At 39.6% G+C, this 22909-nt stretch overlaps 1 protein-coding gene across 5 annotated transcripts in view; it reads right to left on the reverse strand.

Moving 5' to 3' along the window:
* The window catches only part of slc4a4a (solute carrier family 4 member 4a), a 71898-nt gene that overhangs the window by 39993 nt on the left and 8996 nt on the right, over nucleotides 1–22909 (reverse strand). For all 5 annotated transcript variants that reach the window (XM_028577141.1, XM_028577138.1, XM_028577140.1 and 2 more), the window contains exons 5-7: nucleotides 16592–16765; nucleotides 4059–4194; nucleotides 1663–1823 (exon numbers count right to left, since the gene is read on the reverse strand). In XM_028577141.1, the coding sequence (XP_028432942.1) occupies nucleotides 1663–1823; nucleotides 4059–4194; nucleotides 16592–16765 (471 nt within the window). The remainder of the gene's footprint in view (nucleotides 1–1662; nucleotides 1824–4058; nucleotides 4195–16591; nucleotides 16766–22909) is intronic.

Below are 22909 nucleotides of genomic sequence, written 5' to 3' on the forward strand. Positions count from 1 at the left end.
GCCTCAAAGCAAGAGGCCCAGCTCCTCTCGGCCTGTACAGTCCATGCAGCACACTCAATTACTTCACATTAATCCCTCCAAGTGGTAACTTTTCCTCCTGCTCCCTCATGCAGACACAAACGAAGAGGGTTGGTTGTTCTCAAATTAGGACGTTTTTGTGTGACCGTTTACAAACTACTATTTCAGTGCCTCAGTGTTCAAATAAAGTACAGTTTAAGCTGGACTTGACTCAGAGCCCTGACCTTTTGCTACTAAAACAAAGAAGAGGAAATAAACCTCTGAGCCCTGTGTGCGATATGCATCAATTCATAAACCTGCACGCAACACTACAGAGCAGCTCTGCATACAGTATACTGTTCATCACAGAGCAGACAAAATCAAACTGGCAGACGGGTTCTCTGCTCACCTTCGTCAAAGTCATTGTATAACGGGGGGGGAATACTTGTACACACACCTAAAAAATACTTTGCATAATTGTAATATTCACTGGAAATGAGTTATTATACATTAAAGCATAATCTTTTTATGAACATAATGGTGATCAGACCAGTTGTTTTGTAACAAAGAAACAACAAAATGTTTACATGTTTAAATGTGTTTTCTATGACTGTATTTGTCAGTGTTTTTTAATTGTTTCAACAGGTATCCACTCCTGGCAATTAAAGTTAAAAATACAGTTTCTGTATGGTTAGGTGTAGGAACCTCAAAGCACGTGGTTGAGAGAGAAAAGAAAAACCTCATAACCATGTTCCTGTACTTAACATTGTTACTTGAGCTCTGGGTAAGGTTAGTTGACTAACTACGTGGTAATGGTTAAAAGTCAATCCACAGGTAAAACATCTCAAAATTAATTTGATAGTCAAGGGGATTAATACTCAGCCAGTGTAAACTGTTTTTAATGGCTTGGCTCTAAAACTTAAAGTGCTCATATTATGCTCATTTTCAGGTTTATAATTGTATTTAGAGGTTGTACCAGAATAGGCTTATGTGGTTTAATTTTCAGAAAACACCATATATTTGTTGTACTGCACATTGCTGCAGCTCCTCTTTTCACCCTGTGTGTTGAGCTCTCTGTTCTAGCTACAAAGTGAGACATCTCACTTTTGTTCCATCTTTGTTGGGAGTCGCACATGTGCAGGAGCTAGGTAAGTACTGCTAGCTTGTCAGTAGCAGAGTATGAGGGCGTGCCATGCTAGCAGCTAGGCGAGCATTATAATGTGTGTTACAAAGTGAAGCACGTTCGTCACAGTGTTTTCTGTTGGAGATGGTGAGTCCCTTTGGGGAGGACTTTGGGCTTTTTCACTTTGTAAACTATAACGTGCACAAAAAGATACATAACACAATAAAGGAAAGGGAAAAAGCCAAAAAGCATAATATGAGCACTTTAAGTAATTTCAGTTTGGGCTTAAAGAGGTCAAGTCAATTATTGTAAATAACACTAACTTCCTGCTGATGACCCCCAGTCTCCAGTGTAAAAACCATGTGCTTAAACCCAATAACTAATAACTTTTTACCTTCCTGAATTGTACCTAAACCTGAACATTGTCTGGCATTACATGTCCTCATAAAAGATACTTGCCAATGCTAATTAGCTTTACCCAAATGTAATGCAATTTATATTGTTAAAGATTTAAGTTGATAAGTGACCTGCGGCCAACCTACCAACAACCTGAGGTAGAGTAGAAGCTTCCATGTCGAGCATGATGGTGCCTTTCTCTATGCACGTCCGGAGTTCAAAAAGGCTATGTAAGGACAACGTGGCCACGTGTGGTTTACTCCAGCGTTCACCTCCTTTCTCTACCTTCTCCTCAAACTTTATCCACCTGGAGGGATGAAAAAGGGGAGAACAATGACTGGATTACACTGGGAACTCCAGACAGCTATAGGCAATAACAGAACATACGTACAAACAGGGTTGGATATTAATATCTTTTATGCCATAATCTCGTAAGTACTGTACTTACAGCACGGAAGTGCAATTCAGTACATCAAAGAATGATGAACTAACCTACAAATGGTGATCTTGTGGCATCTCGCAACATTACAGGACCAAACAGCATATCAACATGCAAAGAACTCAATCTACACATAAATAATAAAATAAACTGAAGTTAATTTATTCCATAAAAAAGTAATATACCTTGTATAAAGCTGGGTCACACAAGCAGGAGTTAATGCTAATTTTACCAGGAAACTTCAATTTAAATATGACTGCACAAATGCAATCCACATACAGTATGTACTGTATATGTTATCTATGTCCAGATACAGTAGAGGTTCTGTAGCTGCATCACAAATCTAATGTGTTACGGGTGATGAATTGTCAAATGTTTATATATTTAAAAGGCAATATGTCAAGTAAACTAAATGTTCCTTTTACTACTACTTGTAGTAAATATTAGCATTAGTAATATTAGCAATTCAAAACTGTCTCTTTGTCATTCATTTCATGCGGTTTATCGTTAAAGGCTCATTAGGAAAATGCTTGCTCATGGTCTTTGACTGTGTGTGGGAATTCAATTTTTTCTTTAGGTTATGGTTAAGATAAAATTATCAGTTGTGAACCAGTATTGTCATTTCTATTTGCTTTATGTATCTTTTTAATCACCCCCCCCCCTCAGAATCAGGGAGTTGAGAAACTGAACTGGTACTGAGAAGTTGTTTCTATACCACGGTTTTATTTGGCCAGTTTTGGCTGCCAAAATTGCACTTGGAATACAGCCAGCACTACCCAGCACTTGTGAGATCTTTAATTCATTTTAAGTCCACCAAGTGCTCAATTGAGACATTGGACCAGGTCCTAATCTCTGCTGTTATTTGCAGAATAATAAGTTTGACATGAAAGATGCAGGACTGATTTATTTCACCTTATGTAAGCAATATATAAGCATTTATTAAATAACATACACTTTTTTGAAGGGTCAGGAACTGTATTCCAATTACATTTTTTTAACCCTGCTAAACCACTTGTATTGATTTCTTACTTGTACAATTTTATTGCAGTACTTTAGTTGAAACACTTTTCACATTTTCACCGTCAGTTCTACCCTATTTGGTCGAGTAACATGTTTTGTTTTTTAAATGGTATTTGTTCCTTTTGTGTAAATTGTAGCACTGAAAAAACACAATATTGTTCCCCTGTATAATGCATATTGTATATTGTAAGAATGACAATACATTCTACCCTTTATCTTGTTGTTTTTGATGATTAGCTGGGTTTTTTCCAGATGGTTGGCATGACATGATTAGAAACGCAATTCCCTAACCCTAGTTGTTAGTCTGCCTAGTAATGCCTCCAAATGGGTAGGTAACCTGTAGTGTCACCTATTTAATTTTGACATAATGACACAATAAAGCCCATCTGTGTTAATTATTCACCAATCTAACATAAACGTATCAGCATAAGTTGGACAAATTTGCATCAGAGGCTGGACAAATCTATCATCAGAACTTGGCCCTACAAAAGCTTTCCTGAGTAAAAGTAAAAGCACTTAAAGTAAGAAAGACTTTGACAACAGAGGTCTTTAGGAAAGTTCCTCTGCAAATCATTCATCCAACAGTGAACAAAAAATGTAACTTCTATCTGCAGCACAATTGGTCAGAGGTTAGGATAACATCTAAACTCATTTGGAGCCTCAAACAGCAGCCCAGGGATCCAGTTTCCCCCTGAGAGAGCTTCACTCATCCAACACTAATGATGTATAAACAATCAGCCCATCTCTATCCCATCCCACACAGGAGAAACCTGTGAAACCCTGTGAGCTCGCTTTTTATGCTGCTCCAAATTCAGTGCCCACAGCAAATTACCTGATGTCAGAAGAATGGATTTTCGACTGACAACTAGCTGAAGTTTACAAGTGTTTGTTTAGTTATTTGGCTGTGTAGATAATTTTTTTCTTTTTTAGTTTTCACAATCAACTGTGTTACGGTACATGTTTTTAATGACGTATGATGTAAAAAGTCAACGGAGAAGGTTTCTAAACATCATTACATAACTAAAGGTGCGCACACAGGAACTTGGAAAGGAAGCCCCTCAAGTGTGAGACTGAGGTCTTTACCTGGCCGTCTCCTTCCACTCCATCTCCTGTCCATCCACTGACAGCAGCTCATCCAACTCAGTGAAGAGTTGTGGGGGTGCCGGGCCGTCATCCTCCTCACCGAGGATGAAGCGGATCCTCTCGGCTGCCGGCGAGACTGCGGAGAGAGGAAAAATACTGCGGTTCATAGGCTGGCAATGGTGCCCATTGGGCAAGGGTTTGGGCACCGGCTTCCCCTCCTCAGCTGGACCCTTCCCGTTGACCTCAGTAGGAGGTGGAGGGATTTTCACCATGATCTCCTCTCCTTTCTCTTCTGTGTACTCTTCCTTTTCCTCCTTCTCGTTCTCCTCTTGGTTATTGTTGTTGTTGGACATCTTTAAAACCTTAATGACCCCCCCTTTACTCTCCAAATCCACAGATAACAGTCAGCAAGCTACACAAGCTCACCAGAGTCCCAAAGCAGCAGCTAGACCCTCATTAAAGTCTCTCAGCTCTCAGCTGCCTGCTCCAGCACTTTGTGGACCAGGTAGGAGGGGGCCGATGGGGTTTAAGGGTCCCCTCAGTGACAGTGTCCCCACAGCTAGCCCCTTCTCCCTCTCTGCACCCCTTCACTGTTCAAACAGGCCTTCGCCATTGGACCTCCAGCCTTGGCAAGCTGCCCTGGAGCCCATTAACAATTAGGAAATGGTCCACAAACTGGCCTATTCTTTAGCAGAGGCTGAGCTTTCCTTCCCATGTCTTCTCATTTAAATATTTAGAGAGCAACACAAACAGAATTTCAACAGGACTGATATGTGAATGATACTTTTTAGCTCTATTTAAACATGTTGCAAATGGTCGACACAATCATAGCTTGTTACGACAAGTGGAAACGATATTTGAACTTTGAATGGAGAGTCCACAAACAATCACTACTCCCTTTCATGAAAAAACTGAAAACTGTAAACTAAGAATATTGTCATCAGCAAACAGCCACACAAGATCAGTGCATGGGGCATCATTAGAGCTACAGCTTGGTTAAGGAAAAACTCACATAAATCAAATGATAGCATCTATGCTCAAGGACTCAGTCTGCTAATGTAAAAAATACTCATCCCTTTTGCACATGCTGTTTGAAGGAGATAGATTTAAATTCTGTTTTTTTTAAATAGTATGCTAAAAACAGTTCTACTGCAGCTCCAACACTGTCCACATACCCCAATTTAATTTTGGATTGAATTAAGATTCCTTTGACAAGCAAATAGTCTACTGCTCAACCAAACCTTAGCCAATAGACATTTTTATAGCAGATATCTTGACTTATAAGTCCTTTCTAAGCTCTTAGAAACTACCAATGGGTACTACTACCGCCACCACCACCACTACTACTACTACTACTACTACTACTACTACTACTACTACTACTACTACTACTACTACTACTACTACTACTACATATTGATGATGTGATGTAAGAACTTGGTTCCCTATTTAAGGGGACCTGTAATATTTGACTTTGGAACATCAAAGCAAACCAGTAGTCAGTTTTCTAAATGTTGTAATTTAAGTCAGGAAGTGCAGAAACACATGCATCAGTTCCTTTTAAACTCCTATGATAAAATGTACAAAATGTATAGTAAAGTTAACTTCAATCATTTTTAAATATTCTGTTATTGGCCCAACTTGCTAAAATATATTGCATTGCTCTATGTGGCAAAATGACCAATGTTCTGTTTTTACTGCTCTTGTACATCCTATCTTTGTGAGGACCACTTTGAGTTATAGGCCTTTCTGGACATATTGTCTGGTCCTCAAGTATTCAAAAGCTTATTGAGGGTTAAAGGACAAATCCGGTGCAAAATGAACCTAGGGGTTAATAACATATGGGTACCGAGTTGACCGTTCTCTGGAATATGTTTTCATGCTAATCGAATGTGACCAGTTTTAGCGCAAACCGCCAATTACCTTATAACGCTCGTCGTCGGGGCACGCAAACGTAAAAAGAAATGCTATTTCTATACCACTAACAAGGCTCAAAATAGCACCACACTTCCACGGTAGCATAATGAGGGTCCCTACATGTAAACCGAAGCATTGAGAACTTTGTAAGTGTACAGACAGTTTATTAAAAAGATAGTTTATAAAGACATTACCGTTCATGTATACATGTGGATGCCATCTTGGGAAAAGTTAGTGGTATAGAAATAGCAATTTCTTTTTACTTTAGCGTGCCCCGACGACGAGCATTATAAGCTAATTAGCGGTTTGCGCTAAAACTGGTCACATTCGATTAGCATGAAAACATATCCCAGAGAACGGTCAACTTGGTACTCATGTGTTATTAACCCCTAGGTTCATTTGGCGCCGGATTTGTCCTTTAAGACTTGGTTTTAGGGTTGGGGTTAGAATTAGGTTTGGGTTGAGGATATGTGCATGTAGTTGTGATGGTTGCGGTCAATGTTAAAGGCCACCACATAAATTAAGAATTTCAATAGGTTATTTCCATGGCCTAGAAAAGTTCAATCAATATTTGTGAACATGAGCTACTCTCAAAGCCAGGAACCAGAGAAGAAAGTCTTAAACTTGCGATGTCATCAAGTATAAAGTCTAGAGATGCTCCATAGACAATTAATGGGAGACTAATTTTGTGGACCAACAGAATGTTGTTAACTTTTATTCTAATGTAGTGTTTTCAGTTCTCAAACAGAAAATGTACCCATATACTCAGAACATTCGCTTGGATGTTCTCAGTGTCATCTATAACATCTTTCCTAATTCATTGTCTATGGAGCAATTGCAGACTTTATACTTGATGAAATAACGTGTGTGTGTGTGTGTGTGTGTGTGTGTGTGTGTGTGTGTGTGTGAGATTGATCATAACAAAGCTGCTTGATCTGATTACATAACAGCTTGCTGATACTGTGGCACCAGAGAGTTGACCATTGATATTGAATATATTAAAATTTGACCATTTTTATTCCAGAAAGGCAGTTATTCAGCGTTTCCCTTCAACTCTTGCCTTAGAAACCCAGAGAATTTTTTTTTTTAGCATGCTCAGGCAGAGTGACCACCCGAAAAGGGAAATTATCTGTGCTGATGTCCTGCTCTTAAATGAAGAATTCATTAACATCTCTGCATCACAGAGGAAAGACAATAATCCAATGTAGAGTCTTGGGCATTTATATACTCACACTTAACGTTACACAACCCACCACATTGAGTCATTCATTCATTCATTCATTCAGTCAGCAGTAAGTGATCAAACTGAAAATGAAGTGAAGGCCTGCAGTTTCCCCCTATTGTGTTTTCTGCAGCATAATAACAACAGCAGGTACGAGCCAGACAAGAAGCTGTAAGATTACTAGGTGGGGGATAAACTGTCTGCTGGCACACACACACACACACACACACACACACACACACACACACACACACACACACACACACACACACACACACACACACACACACACACACACACACACACACACACACACACACACACACACACACACACACACACACACACACACACACAAGCTGCAACTAGCTTAAGTCGCAACCTGTTTAATAACCCCTTGGGTGGAATAATTTACATGTGCGTTTCACACATTTAGCTGACACTCATATCCACGGCAATTTACACTGATTACAGTAAACAGTTAAAACAAGTTTAAATACCTATATGGCCAAAATTGCATGCAAACAATAGCAAGCAGTGCAAGGGAAGGGTTAAAGCCTCAGGGATGTAGGCTCACATGCTGCTGTATTCCTTAAATGTGCATAGATTTAAAGAAGTGGTAAACAGATAACAGTAAAAGCAAGGCAGTACAGGTGTTTTCTTTCTAAAGAGCAGGATGAAATATTTTACCATAACAATGCAATTGTAATAAAACTATCCCCACATACTAGATGTTTTCTTTCTTCCCTATGAAATCAAGGTAAAGACCTCCTGCTGAAAGGAAGCACATTATCATAGCAAAAATGTATTTTGGCACAAGATTAGGAAAAGCTACCTGACACCAAGGGCTAGATTTATCATGCCGTTTGCGCCTGTTTCCAGGCGCTAATTGGTCGCAAAGATGGACGTAACCGATGCGGGCTATTTACAAACAGGGCGCACTTGGGTAAAATCGCAGATTGTCTGCCACATGAGCGAGAAGAAACAAGTTGCGCTTTCAATATGCGTTCGTGGGAGGGTCATGGGGAAAGTGGGAGTTTCACCCAAAAAGGTGGGAGGATACGCGTAAAGTGCGCCTAATTATATATTCCGTGGTATTTACAAAGACTGCCAGTAAGAGCGCGCCTCTATTCTGCGGGGGGAATTCTCCACCTCTTAAAAGCAGGTCTAAACTAAGAAGCGTGTTTTCCTGTGTGTAAAAATTTACCTTATTCAATGGGAGCAGACTAAAAACTAAATAAAAAAAACCACCTCCATGTCTGTTCCAATTTTGATAAACAATTTGGTGATAATTTAACTATATAATACTCTCTTTAATGACTTAACCCCATCGGTTGGGTTGACATATAAATGATATAAACATATGTATGCATACATTAAGCCAACACAACACTATCATAAAAGACCACACAAGAAGTATCTATGCCGTCCACAACTTCCACCTGTTCGGCAACGAGTGTTTGCTGCACCACCTCTTCAGTAGTAGATAGCGTGTCTATTTCTGGTGGACCTGAACCGGTTCTCTACGATTGTGCCCGGTTGTACGCTACCTTTTCTTTTGTTCTCTTTTCTTTCTGTACCTTTCTGCGTGCTTAAACTACAGCATTTATATTATAATATTACTAATAACAGCTATTACTATTTACAGATTGAAATTTAGCATTCACAATATTTCATGATAAAGGAATGAGCAGAAACTAAACGAGGGAAGATGGAAACACGTTTTCATGGCAAAACTCCTGTCGTGGGTCAAAAATATGTGTAACTTTGAAATAAAATTGACCCAACCTAAAAAGAATAAACATCAGAAATAAAAAATGAATTCTCTGAAGCGTCTTCTTATACACAGAAGGCATCCAAAACTGTCAAGATTTTATCCAAGAGAGATTTTCTAATTCTTCATTAGAGAAACTGATGCTGCCTATCCATGCTAACCAGCAAAAAACTCTAGCTGGTATAAAGCACAGTGTTGGTGCTGGGAGAAAGGTGGGAGGGTGGGTGAGAAGGGTTAGGAGGTGAGGCTCAGTGCAGAGTGAAAGCAAAGAGGGGTGAGGGCAAGCACGAAATGGAGGGATAGTATTGAAAATCCCATCGTTCAAACACAATTTCAAAGCTCTGTGTGCTCTAGCCAAGAGCCATGGGCATACAAAGAGGACTTTGTCCTAGAAGCAGAGGCTCATGGGATAGGGGATGGAGAAAGAATGCCCGCTGCCTGGCAGAAAGCTTAGTGTGACTGCCACTAAAGGCCTGTTTAGTCCCACTCTTGACATGCATCCTACACAAATACCGTCCATCCCCTCTGACCTTTTAGGAAAACTCAGTACAGTATAAGGCTACACAGGGTCTAATAGCACGTTCATTGTTTGTGACTGTACATGCAGTGATAATGCAACTCCGCGTCACTCATTCGAAGCAAAGAAGATCACTGAGAGTACAGAAAATGTTTTCCGTGCCACAAAGTCTGATGTTCAGTATGCAGGGCAGCTAGCATCACAGGCAGTGGGACAGGGATTGGGTTGAATGCAGAGTAACACCCAGAGGGTGATTCATTGAAAAGCACAGTATTTATACTCAGACCTCCTAGCTCTGGTATTTTGTTGTGAAAGCTGAAGTGGGCAGGTTCTGATGAGAACATAAGAAATACTAGCTGGGGGGGGGGGGAACACACAACCTAAAACTAAACTACGTCTTTGCTGTCTGCATGTATACTGGATGTATAGTCACATTTTCTCTGTGCTTTCACTGCAAACAGCCCAATGCAACTCATCACAGCAGGGTCAAGTTTAAGTGTGATGCTAAGTTTGTCCATAAAAGGGCTTAATGCACCGCTTTGCCACATCACTAGTAGTCTTTGTGAATACTTTAATCTTCTAGCCATAAGGGTAAACCCATTAAAGTCTTTTATTCCAAGTTTTCTTGGAATAAATCTCTTTCTTCTATCTTTGCACCAGAGCAGAGGCAAGATAAAACCACCAGGATCTAATGTACGGAAATTAATTGTAAAATTGCTAAGGGTGCGCAAGTGTGCAAATGTATTACAGTATGGAATCAAATTAAACCCAGCCATGTAAATGTTGCTCAAAAACAGCCACAAGTGGTGATTACAGAATAATGGCACACTGAATTACTCGATTTCCCAAGATTTAAAGGAGTCACTCACTTTATTGATATCAAAACATCTTTTAGCAAGGAACTGTGTGTTTACTTCTTATTTTACATTTGTGATGTTTATTTCTGACATACTATGTAACTAGAGATACACTGTTGTGCTGAAAATTACAAATAAAATGGGTTCATAGATTACAATAAGTAAGTAAATAATATCAAAAAAATATACCAATAGAGGAGATGTTGCGTTTTTAGGAATGAGATTGAATGACATGAACTTGTGTCACATCATTTGTCTTTAGAGCCACTTTCTCTTATGGGGGAATTGATTTTCATTCATGTGTCCTGCAAAGTTGTTTAATTGCCTTTGGTAGTGATCTGTATAACTTTATCTTAACGTTATCTTAGTGTATATCTTATTGCAACGCAGAATCAATAGAGATATCTGGGCAATGTTAAGCCTAATTAGAGAAACTGTTTAACAATACAAAATCAAAACGTTCACTAACTGAAGAGAGTGAGTCTGGTAAATGAAAAGGAGTCAGAATTGACTGTCTGACAAGGGGATGATAAGATTTAACAGAAGATGTACTCAAAGAACGATCTGTAACAGTTCAGACATGCAGTAGTACGAGTCTATACTTAAAGGAATTGAACAGAAGAAAACATATTTTGGTGTCAACCTTCAACTGATGGCAACAAACAAATGTCCAATATCTGACTAATGTTGAAAGTGATTCTGATGAGGCAGGTGTACAGAAAGTAGGTATAACGAAAAAGGAAAATGTGTGGCTGGTTGTCTATCTCCTATAAGCTACTATGTGATCAGGCGTAGCCTAAAATCTTAATACCGGGCCATTTTATCGAAATCACTGTCTAGGATGGAGAAATAATATTGATTATCTTTTTCCTTTGCTTCTAAAATGTATTATCTTGGCTGTTTGCAGCAGAAAATAAAGCAAGAAGAGGGACATGTACACAAGAACAAAGGGATGAAGAAAGGCTGTGGATGTGATGGGTTGGGGGATATTGTTGATTTAAGAGTCAATCAATAAGGATTAACTCATTATAACAATAACTCCTTTCCAGAAAGACGTAGAGTTAAACAAAATGATGGCCTTTCAAAGGATTAAGTAGTTTATCCAATCAATATCCACAGACCTTTTCTGCTGATACAATTATTTTTTTTCCTATGACACTGAAGAATATCTCCAACAGTCTGTTGCTCTGTAGACAGCCTAGTCTCACAACTCCAGACCTAGGTTTTAGAGAACCTCCCATCACGTTGTGATTTGTGAAAAAGATGTTAATAATCGTTTTAACCTTTGTTTTAACAAGAAACTTTTAGTTTTTCTGGGTCAAAATTTAAAATCGCAACTTTTTGGTCGTCTTTTTTGACACTTTTCCCCCCAATGTTTTTGGCACTTTTTTCATCATTTTTTTTTTTTTCAAATGCCATAAAATTTAATACAACACCCAAAGTCAATGAAAGTAGTGAACTGATAATTTACTTTACTAGTTGTATGGAACCATCCACGTTGTTTTTTTTTTTAACAATTTGGTTGAAAGAAATCCAAATTTGTGATATAGAAACTTTTTGAAAATGGGTCAAATTTGACCCGAGGACAACAGGAGGGTTAATTACTTATACCAACCACAATCATCAAGGGAAGGCCAATTAACCTTATATATAATATATGCTTTATTAATCACTGAAAACAGTTTGGATCCTTCCTTGTTACTTTCAAAGTGATAGCTGTAAATGTTTAGAGTTGTAACACATATTACTATTGGCATGTGAATGCTGGGTAGCTCCAAAATATCCACTCTGTCAAACAGCCAGGTTTCTACATCGACCTTTGCATTTATCTAATCAATTTTGAAAGTCTTCATAAATCTCAGGATTGGACTTCAAATTCTGAGAGAAGCAGGTATCCTTCAAGTGAAGCAAGGACATTAAAATGGACATATATTCACAAAAAAACTGAATACATCACAGCAGTCTTAGCTTGATCTGTCTGACTTTAGGAAATTAAACCCATTTGTATAAGTACCAAGTTTCTAAGTAATCTTTATAATCCACTTCGAGAGAACATTTAAACCTACTAAAAAGGAGGGGGGAAAGCTTTGAAAAAAAGCATGCTCATCAAAATGAGAAGAGGTCAAATGATCTGGAGTGGACACACATGTAACCAGGATGTACTTTCAGTCCCTGCAGCGTCCATCTGACCAAACAAGAGGATTTCAGTCCAGACAACAGACAAGGGCCTTCCCCCTGGGGGGCAGCCATGATTCCCAGAGAGAGCAACACTGAGGAGGGCAGGGAATAACAGTAGGACATTAGGTATACACTGCATGCCTGTCAATTTTTGCGTGCCTGACAGATTCCAGTTTTAATTGCACAAATATTTCTCAAAGGCAGAGCTGCTCTAGAGTCAAAAATAGCCCAGTACACAAATAAACAACAGTTGTTTGTAGAAAAGTTTGTCTTTCCGCAAAAAAACTGACTATATCATTATTCCAATTTCATTTTTGAATGACTGTGACATTCATGATTTTGGAAGGTCACAAATAATCGGTTATTTAGAGACACGATCCATTAGCTTTGGCGAGTACAACTGCATCCATAATAGGTCAGTCTAAATGCCAGACACTTTGGTTTAAAGTTAGGGACAGGGTTGGACTTTCAAGAGGGAAAACAAGGACATAATAGTCTAAAATCTGTTACAAAAAGAAAATACAGACAACCACTCTATAACTATTGGCTGCATTAAACCATCTTCAGGGTCATTCAGACAGATCAGCCTCTCCAGAACACAAACATATTCCTATGAACAAAGAGGTTGTACTGAAAACATGCTTTATCTATCACCTGTGTACTTTAATATCTCGCCTGTTTTGCAGCAGTGTATCTTCAGTGGTTCGCAGTCTGGGAGTCGAGGTCTACCAAGGATAAATCAAAGCAGGATAAATCTGAGGGGTTGCAAGACCAATGGAAAATAAAACTAGAAAAAGAATCTCTGCTATACAAGTTTCAGCTTTACCTACAGGCCTCTAAAACTATTAAACTAAAATAGTATGAGAAGTAGGGCTGCACGATATGAGGAAAATATGCACAATGCAATAACGTTGTTAAAGGTGCCCTGCCACACGTATTTCATTACTTTGTGGTAATGTCTGAAGTTCTACCATGGACTCTGTAACATTTTGGCTAACTGCTAGCCAATGAGAGCCTGGCTATCAGCATCCTTTACCCAGCGCAACTGGGCGAGCTCATGAATAGTCACGTAGTTACAATCTTCGTTCCCAGGATCTTTTCCTTCTGTCTGTTCCAAAGGTTAGAACTGAGCTGGGAAAAAAGGCCTTTAAGTTTGCTGCTCCCTCTGCTTGGAACAATTTACAGAAATCCATGAAATTTACTGAGCTAGTCTCATTGGTCGCTTTTAAGAGGATGTTGATTGACTTGGAGGCAGCCACATCTGGCTGCAGATGTTTTGCCTGATGTGTTTAGGATTGTGGTTGACTTTGAAAGATTTGCTGTGTCAGTTGTTTTATGTTTCTGGTGTTTTTGCGTATTTTGTGTTTGTATGTACTGTATGTGTGGTTGTACGTTTTGGCCAGGACACTCTTGAAATTAATCTCAATGAGTGTCTTCCTGGTTAAATAAAGGTAAAATAAGTCAAATAAAAAATAGTAATGAGCTCAGGCAACATGACATCAGGCTGACCAGCTTTTGTAATTGGCTTGATTTCTCCACTTATTTCTTTTCAGTGGCTAGAGCTGACAGAGGAGGTAGCATTTCATTTTCACATTCATGACATAACACAAACACATATGGACCTAACATATTTAAAACCAATACACGTAAAAACGGTTTTGTATGGCAGGGCACCTTTAAATATCACGATAACAATATTACTTGTATACTAAAGTGTTCTCAGTTCTGCATTTCTGCTGCTTTCAGTATTTTGCTAAAATACAACAAATGAACAAAAGGAAATAATTTCCAACATTCTTTTATTTAACAAATTTGAATTTAATATAAAAGGCGCCACTAAAAAAAGAATGACCGTTACATTTTCAAGTGCACTTTTCTTCTGATATTTTCTTTCAACTAACACAGTGGGCCCTATCTTGCACTCAGCGCAATTGCCTTTGTACACGACGCATGTATCATTCCTATTTTGCAACCGACGCACAGCGGACTTTTCCCTCCACAGACGCACGTCGGTAAATTAGGGAATGTATTTGCGCTCCCGGGGGTGGTTCAGCGAACAGAGGAGGCGTGTTCCAGCGCAAACGTTCCCTGGTGCTATTTTGCAGTTTCAGAAAACAATTCCGTCACTGACCAGGAAAAACCTGGTCTAAAGTCAGTGGCGCTAGTCTATAATCTGTAGCGTGTTATTCAGATGCTATTTTAGGGGCGCATGCTTGGCCATAATGTAGCGTGTGCACAACGCGCATACACTTCTCTCATCTACACGGACGCAGCAGTTCCCATTTTTGCAAACCATACATAATTACAAAGAAAAATATTACTGAAAATGCGCTCAAGTGTTTGGCCAGATCAGGAGGCACTTTACAGTACAGTCCTCACAAAGTCGCAGCATTCTTTGTGGCTTGTTGTGTTTTACACATTTCCATGAATCATGGATGTGTTGATGACATAAATGAGGAAATATTAGAGGACTTAAGGAGACATGATGTTGAACTACGGTGGGAATGGACACTGGTCCGGGAGTAACGCGCAATGCGCTCCTGTTGGAGCGGGTGGACGGAGATGGAGTGGGGGGAGGAGGAAGGGGCACAACAGGAGCAGGTGGTGCGTTTGGAGGCCCATGCTCCATCGCTGCAGCAATCCTCTCCAGACTTGAGGAGATGCGTCCGAGCAACAGCGCCCGAGATCCGCCCACAAAGCTACTTGCGTTTTGCGTTTCATACTTGCATTTCAGATTGTTAAAATAGGGCCCAGTATCTGTTGTGATATGTCGCAGCCATTCGCGATGTGTGTATTGCGCTAGTTGATATTGCGATGGCGGTAGAAAAACAATATATTGTGCAGCCCTAATGAGAAGTGAAAATCACTCTGGTTGTACTGCTCGAAGCTCATGGACATGATCAAAATGGATCATAAGTGGGCATTGCGTGGCCTCAAAGGGTCACAAGCACTGTATGTCAGGGTAAAACTAAAGCTGAATGTAGTAGGTTCATTAAAATTAGTAACAGAAAAGCTCAGATTAAACTGCTCTTCTGCTTTTCCATTCCAAAACAGCAGGAAAACACCAACATCAATAATCACGTATTCAGCCACTTTGGAGGCTTATTATGGAATGGAAATTGATTTATTTGAAACAGGGACAATGCACAAATAAACATTAAACTTGTTAAACAAGAGAATATGTCTTGGGCCAGGTTATAGCAACAATTGCTAATTTCCACCTGTAGTCCCTGGCATTACAGACCAGTGCGTCCCAAAGTAGCAAAATACCTTGGACTGTGGTCAAGGAACATACCCAAAAATCTATAAAACTCGCAATTTTTGCTAAATATGCATCTTCACAGTTAGTAGCAACAACCAAATGGGCTGGCTGTAATCTATTTTCTGATTGGATTTATGTCCTGAAGAAAATCCCCCACATCAAGTGATGTGTACACATGGAAAAATCCAGTTATGGTGTATTTTGGTCGTGTTGTCACTTCATGTAAAGGATGAAAATGGGGGGAAGGCTGACATCAGTAACAGCTTGGCTTAAACTTTAACTCACAGTTACCCAGTGTAACTTTTCCCTTTCTCTCTTTCTTTCTTAAGTTTCCTTCGAACTGGCTGTAGAATCTGCTGATCACAGCAGCTGTGCCTGAGGACATTTCGCACTTTACACCCTTTAAAAAGGACAGAAAAAGCTCTAGTCAACCAAGAACGTAAGCATTAACACATATAGATGCCGACACATCCGAAAGCACACAAAGACAGATACACCGATGTCTACAACCAAGGACAAAAGCACAGGAAGGCATGCTCTTACACACTGTACTCAAGAGACTCCTATCAGCACTAGTACAATTACATCGGAGTAGCCATTACTTTCAATGAAAATTCACTCTGCTCTGTCAAAACACACCCGTCACTTGGCAGAACATACACGGCTATTTCTGGCCACTAAGTGGATTCAGCAACTTCTTTGGGGTCACGGCGTGTTAGTTTTTTTTTCCTGGAAAATAGAGCAGCCTTCAGCAAAGACAGACATGATCCCTAATCATCCTTGACATATAGTCCATCAGAACTTACTGAGAGGTTTGAGGATGCTGTTGCTGGCCTCATCGTTGTTTTCTGTGTCCGACTTGTCAGAAGTATTCTCCGTCAACCTCTCCTTTCTGTCCTTGTGGCCGGTTCTCCGACGGTGACGCCTCCGACGCCGATAGCTCTTGGGCACGTGCACGCCAATGTAAACGGTGTGATGACCTGCAAAAAGCAAAAGAGCAGATGAACGCTCTGACATTAAACATGCTGACAAATTCAGATTGCTGTGATGCTAATGATGCATGTAAACGTCACAGCTGATTCCCTGAAAATGACAAGACACAATTAAAATCCCTATATAGAAAAATGCAACATTTAGAAAATCATGACATGATCACTGAAAAAAAAACATGACCCTAATCCAATCTTGGCCACTTTTCAATACAGTTAAACAGGGAACATTCTCACATTCTCAAGACAGCGTAAGAGAGCAGGGTTATAGAGGTTGCAGTACACTGTCAAAACAAATATTTGGACAGAAAAAGAAGTAGAACGTAGCAGTGAAAACAGCATAACTGCTTTTTATGCATGTTGCCACAATACAAACAGGACGTGCAGTTTTAAATGTAGTTTGGTGGATTTAAGGGTCAATAATGATAAGCAGACCAGACTGTTGCTAATAACATGCCATTCCTAAGGATGTGGATTTCATGCCAACATGTTATACATCTATTTTCAGAAAGGCTGGTCATATAGCTGAGGTAAGGTATCTGGTTCAGGGCATTTATTATTCACCATCTTAAGTCTGTACTAGTGTAAGAATGATTTTGGGTGGAGTGTCACTTTAATGCTCGTTTTCTATACATACAGCAATGTATATGCCAATGTTCAAAATGGCCACTGTTGTCAACACTTTGTAAGCTCACTACTTTTTTCTTCAGTTTCAGGGTTTAGTTTTAGCATAGTCATACTGTATTTCAAGTATTCTTCCCCTTCTCTCTAATACCTGTATACTTTTGTTTTAACTGTCCGGTTCCCCATAAGTTGCTCCTTCCTAATCAGAGGAAGGCTATAAAAAGCAACCTTTCAGGGTAAACATCAAAAGTCCTGAAACAAAAGGCTCTATGCGATCAGTGTTCAAACGTCGGGTAACAGTGAGCCAAGCACTGCACATGACCCAACCAGGAAGTGGCTGAACCCCTCAACACAACAAACAATGATCTCTCTTAAGGCACAACAGCGTTCATTATTCACTCGTACCACAATGCCTTGTTTTATTAGGGGTCCGTCTAAATTCACTGACACCGACGGTTCAGTATACCAAGCTATTGCTGAGCATCAGAGACGAGGGAGATCTAAAAAGGTTTGAACAGACTCACCTAAAACATGAAGGGACACCGTAAGGCAGAGGCTTTCTGCTTCGTTCGTTCAATTTGTATATGTGGTTTTCAGGTGATTTACAGAGTGAGGTTAAACCAATACACTGAGCAGATATCGGTCTTTTGTTAAATACTGGATATCACACAGCTTGTAGTTTACTTGTATCGTTGATTTAACTGAACTTTTTTCACGAAACTACAGAGAAACAGGTTAAAAACACTGTGACTTGCTTAAAATTTGTTCAAACCTATTTGCAATGTTTAAAATCAGGTAAAGATATAACATACATCTATAACAATAGATATATATGAACAAATATTTGGTGAATTTCTGTAGTCCATCGGTTTGTTTTGGTCACTTTTCACTTCACATGGCACAGAATGAATAAAAGTCAGAAAGAGACAAAAGAACTCTCCAGAAGAAAAACCAGACAAACAGTTTGAGACAGACCCACATCACATCTGCTGCCCACTAGACTTTTGGTTCAACAAAGATGATACCAGTCCCATATCCCATGTTTATGGGATAACATAAAAAACACTAAATCAATCAAGACAGCATTGTCGGCCAAGAAGAAGAAAAACGGACCTCATGTACTCTAGGAAACAAAACTCCAAGCTGTTGAAAGTTTAGTCAGAAGACAACAGCAGATTAAATTGAGGATTGGCTCAGTGAGTAAATGGCATGTTCTAGATGTATTACAATAAACAAATGTCAAGATCATGCTTGAGAAAAAGACGATCTTCAACAGGGATCTTCAACTGGGGGTCCAGGGCCCCTAAGGGGTCCTCAGAGTCAATGCCAATCCAACATATTAGCAAACATAAATCCAACATATTAGCAAATATAAATCCCCACTGCTTACTGGCCTATAGGTAAGGTAGTCACTAAGGCCGTCCACGGATACAGTTAATCCTAAGGATTCACTGTGCCAACATGTTTAACATTAAAACATGATTTATAAAATCATGCCAACAATTATTAGGCTATTTTAATAGCTTGGTATCCTATGCAAAAAAAAAGGTATTTATAAAGGCTTTAGGCCGCCCTACACATTATTGTAGGCCCAGTTTAATATGCAACTTCATTTTACACAATATATGTAGTAGGGGGTCCCTGATCTTTCTCCCTTTCAGTTAAGGGGTCCTTGGCTTAAAAAGCATTGTAGACCCCTGCTCTAAAACATTTACACCATCACCTGAAACTAATACTCACAAAAATGATTAAACAAATTGCTAAAGACATTCTTATCAGCTTGTTGAGGCAGAATGACCCATCTCAACTATTCATTTTAGGGAAACACTACACTTTTAAGGCAGGGCAAACCCACACATAGGGGTTTTCACTTTTAACTGATTACACCTCTGCTCAGGCTGAAGTTGGCCAGAGCTATGCTGTTCCTGGAGCTACTGTATTGCACCACCATTCACAATAGTTGGAATTTGTTTCCAGTTGTGAGCAGCTCGTCCTTTTCCTTTAGGCATTGCATTGTAGTTTTCAGTATGCATATTGACCACTTTTGCATTGTGCCACTTTTCCAGTGTAAACACTAAAACTTGAAAGTATTAATTTGCGACACAGCTCATACAGAAGGCTGCACTCCATCGCTATTTAGTTGTGGCAACGTTCTGCTAGTTATGTATCGGCAAGAGTGAGGAAACCCACTTAAATGGAGCGCAGGTGGCTTATGAGACTGCAGGTTTGATGCTGAAACAATTAGATTTTCCGGTTGCTATGATGAAAACAATTTTAGAGGTGGACAACACTGATGAGGCGATATGAAATATTTAATACAAGGCTTGTATTTCCATAATAAGTCCATCAAATTTGCTGTATTTCTGTGTTCTGCTGTATTGTAGCATACAACCTACTTCAAATATGGGAATGTCAATATTTTGGTATTACTTAGGTTTAAAATAATCAATCTGTTTTTTAGCCAAAACAGATGTATCAAATTATGCAGTCTGATCATCGTCAATATTCATAGCTTACTAATTATTCATTGTTGTAGCTATACATTATATTACAAATTATTTAAAAGGCACCTTTCTCGGCACTCAAGGACACCGTACAGGGATACATAAGACATTTAAAAAGCAGCAAAAAAATATAAATAAAAATAAAAAATAAAACAACAATAGAAACAACAGAAAGAGGCAAAGCAATTGACATCAAATGAAATAGGCAGTTTTAAACAGATGTGTTTTGAGTTGCAATTTGAAATGGGTGAATGAATCAATGTTTCTGAGTTGGGGTGGTAATGAATTCCAGAGACGGGGAGCAGAGCGGCTGAATGCTCTGCTCCCCATGGTGGTGAGACGGGCGGAGGGGACAGACAGGTGTATGGAGGAAGAGGATCTGAGGGAGCGGGAACCTGGAGAAGATCAGACAAATATGGGGGCGAGGTTGTGGATGGCCTTTAATGTAAACAGGAGGACTTTGAATTGGATACGGAACTGGACCAGGAACCAGTGGAGCTGTTGGAGGACAGGAGTGATGAGGTGGATGGAGGGGGTTAGGGTTATGATGCGGGCAGCTGAATTCTGGACCAGTTGAAGTTTATTGAGGGATTTGTGGGGGAGGCCGAAGAGGAGAGAGTGGTCTTTAGATAGATAAGCTAATTAAAGTTGTCTCTCCTTCTTTCCACCGACATTTTAAGCAATATAAACTTAGGCCTTATGTGGAATAACAATAGCTTAACATAAATGCTCAGTATTATTTGGGTTACCTTTTACCTTCACACTGGTTCATTAAGCAACATTAAGAGTCGACCAAAGAGGCAATCTAGCTTAACATACAGAAAGTGGGCATTAGGGCTGGGCGATATGGAGAAAAATCAAATATCAAGAGATTTTTGACCAAATACCTCGATATCGATACCGCAACAATATTATAGTGTTGACTCTTGGTGCTTTAACAAAATATTTACACAAAGACATTTTTGATAAATAATCATCAGTAATGTGGATATAATGACTAAGTGGGTAAAGGCAAATAATAACAGTCTGGTATGTTCAGAAAATGACATAACTTTACTGTAATGCAGCCTTTAAAACCAGGAAAAGACAACACTTATGCCATATTACGATATCTATTCTCATATCACGATATCGATATATTGCCCAGCTCTAGTGGGCATTACAACAAAACCCAGGAGCAGATGGCTGGACGATGACAATAAAAGAGAACATAGACAGACAGAAAGAAATAAAGACCACAGTGCTATTAGGGCTGATAGATGAGCAATAAAGCAGAGCTGAAGACGTTTGCACAGGCGAAACGACAACAAGAAAGGAGGTGAGAGAATGAGAGGAGAGTTAGAAGGAATAAGAAATGTTCGCGTCAAGGAGCTGGAAAGCAAGATTTACACACTGCCAGAGCAGCTTTGTGTAACGACTTCCTCTTCTTTTTTTTGCGTAGAAGAAGAACTTCTTTTGGAGCCGCCTGTAAGCACACACTGAATGAAATTAAATCCTTGTGTTTGCTGGGAGGTTTGTTGAGCTCACTAGATTTCTGAGGAGAGGCAACGCCACCGCCAGTTTCCCGAGTAACCGCGCCTCTTGGACCTGCCCAGACCAGTGGGGAGGATGGCAACACGCCACACAGCACTGACAGCATGCTAATAAAAAAAAAAAAGATATACTGTGGCCGGTTAGCCCAGTTGGTAGCGCAGGCGCACATATGGTCCAGGGTTCGAGTCCGAGCTGTGACGGTTTTCCTGCATGTCTTCCCCCCCTCTCTGAATAAAGGCAGAAATGCGGGCATTTCTGCCTTTATTCGATAGGAAAGCTGAGATATGAAAGGGGAGAGAGGGGGGGGAAGACATGCAGGAAAACCGTCACAGGTCGGACTCGAACCCTGGACCTTCCCCTTATCCCCTGTTGGATAAGGGGAGGAAGAGATGTTGACAGCTTTTTTGTCAGATTAAATGATTACTCTTCCTCTTTACTTCTGACTTAGCTGTAACATGTAATATCTGAAAACTTTAAATTATATCACAGGAATGCAAACATTTAACCTAAGGTCACACCAGATGTGAGTGTTTACATGCATGCGTAACTGAATCGTCTATCTTAAGCTTTAACACCAGCTGTGACGCAGAGTTCAGATACCAAATATTTTGCTTGAGTGAAACCACAGATTAATCAGTGTCAGATAAAGATAATTGAGGCCAATGGACCAATGCTCCTCTTCCAGACTTGTATCTCGACGTAGAATATAAGAAACGTCAATCTACCATATCTCGTTTTGTTCTCTTTATCAGTCTTTGAGTCAGGCTGCCGGCTCTGAGCGAGCAGCGGGGAGGACACCGAGCTCTGTGGAGACTCCAAAAAAAGAGATTTAGCCAGCTGACGAGGACAAATACAGACACAGCTGAGATGCTAAACAGAAGTTAGAGAATCTGAAGCAGGGTTCAAGCTGAGGTGACACCTGACAAAATGTCGACCTCCAACTTGAGGGACACTCTGTTAAATGTATTTTAATCTTGTATACTAAGTTACTTTAAGGATCATGCCAGTGGTTTTGCATGTTTTAGCCCATTTACTACAAATAAAGTGTACCTTACATAAAGGTTAACAAATTATGACCCTATAGGCCCTATACAGCCATTGTTTAATATAAATTTCTATATAATGCAAAAATTAGTTAGCAGGCCTTTCAAGCCTTCTTAAAAAGTGCAATCTATCCCATCAACTCAGCATTATTTTTTGTCTAAGTTGCATTACCGCTGCATGGTAATACAGCTTGATTTGATAAGTTTGATCTGTATTACCATGCACTGATAATGTAACTACAATAAAATAACATAGACTTGATGTTCACTATGATGGATTACATTACTCATGTTTTAAGATACTTAGAGATTAATATTGTACAGAATGTAATGGAAACCAATGGTTGTCTCTGTGTGTGTGTGTGTATGTATGTATGTATGTATGTATGTATGTATGTATGTATGTATGTATGTATGTATGTATGTATGTA

The sequence above is a fragment of the Perca flavescens genome, chromosome 5 (assembly GCF_004354835.1).
Source record: "Perca flavescens isolate YP-PL-M2 chromosome 5, PFLA_1.0, whole genome shotgun sequence".
NCBI lineage: Eukaryota > Metazoa > Chordata > Actinopteri > Perciformes > Percidae > Perca > Perca flavescens.